We start from the raw sequence: 9,561 nt of genomic DNA, 5'->3' as shown, positions 1-9,561 counted from the left end.
CTTTTTAAAATTTCAACATTGAAAGCAACACATTATATCCAACTAATAGGTTAATAATCAAATAAAACTTTACACAAAGCCACTTATCAATTACAATGAAAAATTGGATATGAAAAAGTTGGATCTAGGCAATCGTTTTATTTGTTTATTTTACATTTATTGAAGTTACCATTTATACTTATTTTATTTATATAATAACATTTTCATATATTAGCTTCTTCTTAGCTTAAGGAAGTGACCAAGTAAACATACTATTTTTACATTATTCAGAGATGAACATGTTTCGGATGGAAAATAAATAAAATAAAATAAAAACCAAAATCAGAATGCAAAGGAATGTTATGTTAAATCAAATAGCATTACTGATATTGTTTCTTTGGAGAATTCTATTTGAAGTACATAACTACATGTATGATGTAATTATTCAGATGTAAGTTATGATACTCTAAATATATGAAAAATTTTATATATATTGTGTTGAACCTCGAATCCCTGTAATAGGAAGAAATAGCTACCGTCCTGATAGCATGGACATTGCAAATGAGGATGAAGATGAGCAAGGAATGTTGCAGCTGTTAACATTTGATCCCATTGCAGCAATTTTTGGCCTGAAATGACAATCGGACTCCTCTTCGTCTATCGATAAAAAATCGACCATGATCATTTGCGGATCCGGCGGTTCCTCCACCGGTACACGCCCTTCAAGCATCTCAACTACTTGTGCCATGGTTGGCCTCAGTTTTGCCCGCTCTTGTATGCACCACAGTGCTACGTGAACCACTCTTTTCACTTGCCTCTCATCAATGGCTCCCACTTCAACTAGCCTATGATCAACAACTTCTATTACCTTCCCTTCTCCAAGTTTGTCCCTCGCAATCTTAGGAAAATACTGCCATTTCCTTTGAGATTTATCACTGCCATTTTCAATCAGAGTTACATTCCTTTGGCCTCCAATCATCTCCAGAAGAACCATCCCATAGCTATAAATATCACATTTCTCCGAAACACCATGTTCCAAGAGCCATTCCGGGGCCAAATAACCTTTAGTACCCCTGATTGTGGTAATAACCCGGCTCTCATCTTTTCCCATCAACTTCGAAAGACCGAAATCCGCTACGATCGCCCTATAATTCTCGTCGAGAAGTATATTTTCTGGCTTGAGATCGAGGTGTAATATTCTTGACCGGCAATCATGATGTAGGTAAGAAAGTGCCTTAGCCACATCAATGGCAACCCTATATCTTAAATCCCATGACAAGCAACCTTCGGGTCGGTTTTTCGTTCCCTTTCCGGGGAAGATCCAATGATCCAATGAACCATTTGGGATGAACTCATAAACAAGGAACCTAGGCCCTCTAGGAAGACAACAATAACCTAGAAGACGCACAAGGTTCACATGTTGCACACTAGCAATTGCTGCAACTTCTGATCTAAACTCCTTTTCCCCGTGCTCTTCCCCATTGATTCGCTTCACTGCGACAGCAGTACCGTCACTAAGGATACCCTTGAATACCGAAGCCGACGCACCTTGGCCTAGCAGTGCCTGAAAATCATCTGTTGCATCCTCAAGCTCTTTAAGCCTAAACTTGATTGGAACACCAGCAACTTTTCGAAGAAAACTGTACTCGATTCGAAGCTCGCGACCTTCAGATACCAGTTTTTTCTCTAACAATTTCCGTCTGTGATTATAACGCCCTCTAATCACAAGGCATACAAATACCGCAAGGATTACTGCGATATCTGCCCCTACAATAAGGAAGAAAGCCTTGGAAAGTTTCAATGATAAACGAGCAACGATGATGAAAATGATGAGGCCTATGATTATTATAACTGCTGTTATATTTGCTTTCTTGTCGTCCATTAGAACTTCATCATCGTCTTCTTGACTTTCTAGCTTTCATTTGTTCTTTATGTTGAGAAGTGAAATCATTTATTCATTGTTCTTATAACTTGCATTAGCTGTAGTGAGCATTCATTATAATATTCAATTCTAAAGATGGAAAAAAAATGTTAATTTATATCATGGGGGGTATGAATATTTTAAGTTTCATCGTGTGTTTTCTTTTAAACATTTTTTATGGACAAATGTTTGGTTCATATTGGTGACACAAGAAATGCAGTCCTTCCACCACTAATATTGTTTTTCCCCTTTTTTGGCTTTGTCAAATTAAGCAGGTGATTTGTGTATTAATTGTCTTCTAGTCTTTTGTCCATTTCAATACAGATTAATCAAAAGTAAATGACTGTAAAATTTGAACCATTCAGAATTCCTTACATCAGCGAACTAAGTCAAGACGAATATGTATATGGGTTATATAAAAAAAAAAAAAATCAATTTTGAGTTGTTGCAGATCTGAACGATGAGATTGCTTCTCGATTAAAGTAAAGACCAAGTCCTGCTTCACCAAATTTCATATTCATATCTGTTGAGGTTTATTTTCAAGTGAAAAACATTACAAATTAGTAGAAAATCAAATTCTCTTTTTCTGGGAAAATCAACATCTCAACCTTAGCTATAAATTAACTTTTTCATCAATCCTACTAAAATTAATCATAATCTATTCAATCTAGACTCAACATTAAATTCTCTTTTCTAGGATAAATCAATAAGATTATCAAACTAATATAATTTGGTGATCAGGCAAGCAGATTAAATAAGCATAGAATTGAATAAACAATTGACAATGATCGAAATAATTGATGAGGAAATTAACTAATTAACTAAGAAATAATATTTATCATTGTTCCAAAAAAATAAAGTTTAGTTCATGTCGAAATCATTTTTTTTATATCGAATTTTATTTTAAAAAAAGGAAAAATGGGAGTCGCCACCAATTTTTTTTATGATGTGTGATCGGATCACCTCGTAATTTGATCATTTTAATAAAATGTTTGATTTATTAAAATAACGATTTTTGGTCTACGGAGTTCAGAGAAATGGATTTGGGAGTTGGTTACGCAAGAGGAAGGGTTAACACCCTCGTAACGCCCAAAATTGGTACCTAATTGATTAATTCGTGTCTTAGAGTTGAAAGTTAAAAATTTGAAAATAATTTAAAAATACGATCCCTCTTTATTAATGTTATTTTTAGTTAAAATCGCTTGGATAAATCAAAACGTGCATTTAAGACTTTCTCGTCCCGAAGTAGCAAATTATCCTTTTCGTAAGTTAGGACACAACACAAACCTTTGAGAATGAGCTTGCCTTTATTTTATTTTTTTTAAATCTTATGTATTTTGATTTTAAAAGGATATTCGGTTATTTGAGTTCAATGAGAAAGTCGAAACTCCGTGAGTTAGGGTACAATTTCTCGAAGCTCTAAACACGAAATATTGCCTTTATTTCCAAAAGTTTTTGAATAAATACACAAGTAATGTTTAAAACTATGCATATTTATTTTATTTGGATTATAGTGTAAAGAATGAATATTTAAACACAACTCGCGACATGATTGGAATAGTAATAGAATGATAACGCGAATAAGCGGAATGACGATATATCTATAATAATGAGACAACAAATAAGTAATGACAATAATCAATTAAATTTAATGTTAATTAAATAATAAAAAAAGATAATAATAAAAGAAAGTGGAATATGCATGATAAAAATAATAGATATGAATGATAAAAATAATAGATATGAAAGTATCAAAAAAAGGAATAAATAAGTAACAAAGAAGAATTAAAACAATATAATAATAATAGTAATATTTTGCGTAAATAAGAGATTATAAACAATTATATAATAATAATAAACAAGTGAATAAATAATAGATAAAATGGAATAATAATAATATATATATATAAAAGAATACACCATAAAGAAAAAATGAGCCAATTTGAAATACTAAAAACAATAATAAAAGAAATGATAGGAACGTAAGTAAATAAAAGAAATGAATCATTAATAAAAATTGATTAAAGATTAAAATTATACAAATAAATAAATAAATAAGACAGTTTGAAATAATACAAAATTTGAAGATAAATAGATTAAAGGTGGAATTGAAAATAAAAGGAGGTTTGGGGCCTAAATTATAATAAAATAAATGCCTAAAGGACTAAATTAAGTTTAAACGGAATTTTGGACGAAAATCAGGAATGAAAATAAGGTAAAAGAACAAGTTGTAACGCGTGAATAACGGGGAGGGACCAAATGTGTAAATATCCTTGTCCTCCAAAACGCACAGTTCCAGTAGGGACTAAAATGAAATAAAAGCGAAATTATTGGGCCAAATTAAAGAAAAAAAAGGGATCCAATTGAAACGGGTAGAAAAAGCGGAAGGACCACGGGAGTCAATAGCCCAAAAGATGAAAACACTCGGATCCCCTAGCAGCGGGTCGGGTCACGTGCGGGTTGGCCTTAAACAGCGTCATTTTGGCGTCTGTATTCCTAGCTCAAAACAGCATCTTGTTTTATATTTTCATTTAAATAATTTTAAAAAAAAAAAACTCATTTTTACTCTTCTTTCTCAAAAAAAAAAAAACTCTCTCAACTCCTTCCCCCTCTTTCCGATCTCCGGGCATTGTCCGACCATCAAGCCACCATTGTGGCCGCCGATCGCCGGTGACAGCGCCGCCGTCCACGGTGGTCGGAAAATTTAAAAAATAACCATTTTTTTGGCTGTTTGACTCCCGATCTCGAAAATGTACCACCTTTCCTCGGAGATGGCAACCTCGGCCACCCGTGACAGCGCAAACGCAAGAAAAGGTGAGCTTTTGGCTCTTTTTTTTAACTCTTTGTTTATTTCTTTTAAAATGATAACAAAAATAATGCGCAAAGAAAAAAAATAATAAAAAGGTAACCTTTTTTCATTCTTGATTTTTCGTATTTTTTCTCTTTGTTTTTTGTATTCAATTCTTTGTAACCAAAAATTACATTATTCATGGCTTTTTTATAGCCGATTTTATACTGCTTTATTCACTGTTTAGTTACTATTTGCTTTCTTTTGCTATAGTTTCTCTGCTCTTGTTTTTGAATTTTTTAGTCTTCTTTTGCTAGTCTTTGGAGAGTCAACGGAGGGGACTTGGCTATTTTGGTGCAAAAAAGGCCACCTCGGGCGATGGGCGTGCTGTGGCAGACCTCGAGCGGCATGAGAGGAGGAATGGCGCGGGGGCTCTAGGGTTTTTTGTTTACTGAAAATGTTTAAACATTTTGGGCCATTGGGCTTGTAATTTTTTGGGTTAGGGTTTTTGTTTTATAAAATTGGGCAGTAGGTTTTAAGTTCAGGCTTGTAATTTGGGTATTTGGGCCTGTAACCTGTTTTGTAGTTTTTGATAGTTTAATTATTTATTTTTGGTTTGGTTTTTTTTATTTAGTCTTGGGCCCAGTTAAATTGGGCCTATTACAGTTCATAATGAGTTGAGAAAACAATACAAAAAGATATTCACAACAAGCATGCATCAATAAAAAATAAAAAGAAATAAGGGAAATTATTTGGTATATTGCTCGTGAAATTTTTAAACTCTACAAGTAGGATTCGGGGGTTGACAAGTGTCTTATAAGGGTATAATAAAATATTAAATATATATATATATATATATTAAAAAAAGACATGCCAATTTTTAAGGTTGCTTATGAAATAAAAAAAAATAGTGTCAATGTACCAAATACTCACCCAAGAAATAATCTATAGAGAAAATAGTTAAAGAATTTATGTCAAGCGTTTCAAATTTCTTTTTCTTCTTGTCTTTGGAAGCTTGAAATTTCCCTTCATGTGAGAGAGTATTTCTTTAGCCTCCAAGTTGATTTCTTGCTCTTTTCCTCCTGTTTTTCTTCTTAAATTCCGTTACCTTTATTTTTAAGGTTTCGTCTTGCGTAAAGCAGAGTGCTTACTATCAAATTTTCTAAATTTAAAAACATGCTCCACCGTACTGAATTAATTCCGGTGAAGTAAAAGACTTTTCTTTACCACTTTTTGCTCTATACTTCAAGTTTTTCGTTCTTGATCTAAGACCTACAATATATAATAATAATAATAATAATAATAATAATAATAATAAAAACAAGAAACTCGAGGTAACTCTAAAATGATAAAAAGCAAGCGAAATTAAATTAAAATATAATTAATTTGAAATTTATAAAATATAACTAACCTAAATGCTAAAATTAACTTCTAAAATACTATAAAAACTAAACTAAAATAACTTTAAATACGAAAGCTGCAGCACAATATCTATATAAACCAACTCAACTAATCTCAAAATGTAAACCCAACCCAAAAATTATATAATACTCAAATATAAAATAACCCAATCCAATTAAATTAACCAATTAATTACCCAAATATAAAATACATGATTAATGAATTAATTTCGACTTATTAAAAGTTTATTTTATAAATAACCAAAATAAAATAACTGGACTAAATTAACATACCCAAATTTGACAAATCATAAGTTTATTTTATATAAAATTTAAAATGTAAAAAAATATTTAAAAATGGAAATTGTCAACATGTGAACAAAGATAAAGCAAACCAACAACGGGGCTTACCATTGAATTTGACTTGATGAAAACAAAAGAGATGGTAATTGTTGTTGTTGAAAACATCATTTGGAAACATTTAGCTGCCTCTGACAACTTAAAGGTTGCTTACCATCCCATGTTCTGTGAGAAGAAAAACCATAATCACTTAAGGCCTTCTAATTTTTTAAAAAATTTATTTTAGTTTTTATTTAATTTATATTATTTATTAAATTATTTCAAAATAGATGAAAAAGTTAGAGTTTATTAATTTTGTTGATGTGTCATACACGTAAATCGCTATGTTAATAATTAATTAATTATTTAAAATTATTTTTAAAAATTTAAAAGTGTAAAATTATAATTTTTATATTTTAAAATTAATTAATTGTTAACGTGACATACATATGGACGCCACATATGTTAATTTTTTTATCTAGTTTAAAATGATTTGATAAAGAATAGAAATATAAGAGTTAAAAGGAGATGAAAAATAAATGAAAGGTGAAATAAATTATTATATTAAACACCATTAATTTAATAAAACTATTTTTTCTAGAGCAAGTGATTAAATTTATTACATGATGGGCCTTTTATTTTATATGTAATGGTAATATAACAATATTTGGTTACACAGTCTAGATAAATAACATATTAATTTTTTTCCATTATCGATAGCTTTTGTTTTTCTTTTAATCAAAACAAAAAACTATGAAAGAATTCATAGAGATTATTATTATTTTTAAATTGTAAAGGAGAGCAAAATCCTAATAATAATACGTTTAGCGTGACTTAAAATTAAATTATAATAGAAACAGTAAATATATTGATCTTTAGGCCAACACATTGATTCAGATTATATCAATTTTATAAATTCATGGTACTTTTTCTCTTAAAAATTTTATGTAAATAATTTACAAGTACTTTTTCTCTTTTATTTTTAAATAAGTAAATCTTTAAAAAAATAAATCAAAACAACAAAATATCATTCCTAGTGAACCAAAGAAGTTTTATTTATTTTATTTTAATAATTTAATCGATTTTTTCAGTTATTAGTCTATAAAAATTGAATGAAATGAAATCACGTATTTATTTTTCACCAGTCATACAAAACTAATTGACAAACAATTATCACAATTGTTTTGTCGAGCAAGCCAATTATTCAGTCGGGCAAATCAAGAAAGTACGTGAGTAATATTTATAGGAATGGTAAAATTTGAACTATCTTATGGATTCTAAATTAACCTATTTCAAATGCAGTGATTTTTTTATTTATTTTTTATTTAGAAGTGGTAGGAAAAAGTTTTATAATAATTGTGGAGCTGTTGTAATAATTGCTTGCTCCATCTCACTATATAAAATTACAATTTTATCTTTATATATAACTATTAAAAATAAAAATATGTTATAGATAAAACCGTAAATTCTTTTACTTTTTCCCTTAACCATATTTTTAAAACTAATGTCCAAAATGAGAATATTACAACTTTGTTGAAGTATGTTTAAATATTTTCTTGCTTTATAATTTAGATTGAAAATTTTAAAATTAAATAGCAAAAATTAAATTGAGCTAAGGTAGGATGGGATGGATGTATTCAACATTTATGAAAGTAGTTGTGATTTTTAAGATTACACATCCTTATTAGACCAGGATAGATGGTGAGCAAAATCACAACCGTAAAGTGGTAAATTTGACAACATTTGTCACGCTTCTCTCTATTGTCATCCCTAAACACTCATTGAGCAATTCAAACTCAAATATATAAGGCTAAAACCCTTTATATTGAAAATGAGTTTCAAACAAAGTCGTCAATACCGCACCATTTTCTATTGAAACTACTTTTGATATATTGTTTTAGATTTATCAATATTTTTAAAAAATATTTAATATATATTTACAAATATCAAATAAATAAAATTAAAATAATTTCAAGATAAAAATACATTAATTATATAAAATATTCATAAATAAATTTTACAAAAAAAATAATCATTTAGCAAATTCAAAATAAATATAATATATTAAACATCAAGCTTATGCACAATAAAATCATATTACACTAAAAATATAATATGAAAATTTAATTAAAACATACATATGAAGCCATGTTCGTGAAGCTTTTAGTTTTTTTTTCTTCTTTTTGATTGTTTGTTATATAAAATATTTACTTTTTTATTTTAAAGTTTAAGATTTTATGATTTATTAACAATTCTTTAAGCATCGGATGATTAATTGCAAAACTTTTTAATAATTTATAACATCGCCTAGGGCCAAGGTAGACTGCCCAAAGCCTAAATAATAAGCCCATGTGATGGAGACATTGTTTTGTTTTTTCTATTATATATTTTTAATTAAGTATAGATAAGTCGGTATATTTATTTTTATAGTTCAATTAAATGGGTTTTATTAAAATATAAAAAGTAACTCGATTCTGATAAATATTATTATCAATATAAGAATATGTGAGTTCGAGCACATTAAAGTATATTATCTTTTTATTTATGAATTTAGAAAAAGTTATAAATAGTTACACGCATTATATTAAAAATAAATATAATTTTAAAAATAAAAGGAATATGATGAATAAATTTTTTCAGTGGTTATCATAAATAATTTATAATAATTAAATTTGGAGGCAATGTCGAAGGCATTAAAGGCAGCTCATATTAAATAGACCTCTAAATCTAATACTCTGTTATTCACGATATATGTGAAAATGAAAGATGATATTTCTATTAATGAAACGGAAATAACGTGTACAGTTTTTAAGAGAGGAAAAATAAATAAGTTAAGTCTAGAATTTATTTATTTATTTTAAAAGTAACTGTTCAAAATTATAATTATGAAATAATTATAACACATGTATCTAATTTTTATAATAAAAAAAAAAAAAATTGAAATCCCAAAATGAAACTGGTGGTCCATTGTTGGTATGTATATACGGAATAGTAATGTTATTTGTTACAGATTCCATGGTGTACCACTTACAATCTATTTTTCTCATTTATATATACATGCAAACACAGATTCCAATTTAAGGTTATATTCGGCAATGTGATATAAAAAAAGAAGAATAGATGGTTGATGATAC

At 28.8% G+C, this 9,561-nt stretch overlaps 1 protein-coding gene across 1 annotated transcript; it reads right to left on the bottom strand.

The window, feature by feature from the left end:
- Window positions 1-279: 279 nt before the first annotated feature.
- Window positions 280-1,973, bottom strand: LOC108486055 (probable receptor-like protein kinase At5g20050). The gene has a single exon (XM_017789870.2). The coding sequence runs from the start codon at window positions 1,859-1,861 to the stop codon at window positions 512-514; it is 1,350 nt and encodes a 449-aa protein (XP_017645359.1). The 5' UTR covers window positions 1,862-1,973; the 3' UTR covers window positions 280-511.
- Window positions 1,974-9,561: the final 7,588 nt, after the last annotated feature.

The sequence above is a fragment of the Gossypium arboreum genome, chromosome 6, assembly GCF_025698485.1.
Source record: "Gossypium arboreum isolate Shixiya-1 chromosome 6, ASM2569848v2, whole genome shotgun sequence".
Lineage (NCBI taxonomy): Eukaryota > Viridiplantae > Streptophyta > Magnoliopsida > Malvales > Malvaceae > Gossypium > Gossypium arboreum.
Note: the sequence above shows the minus strand (reverse complement) of the source record. Positions and strands in the feature narration are given on the sequence as shown.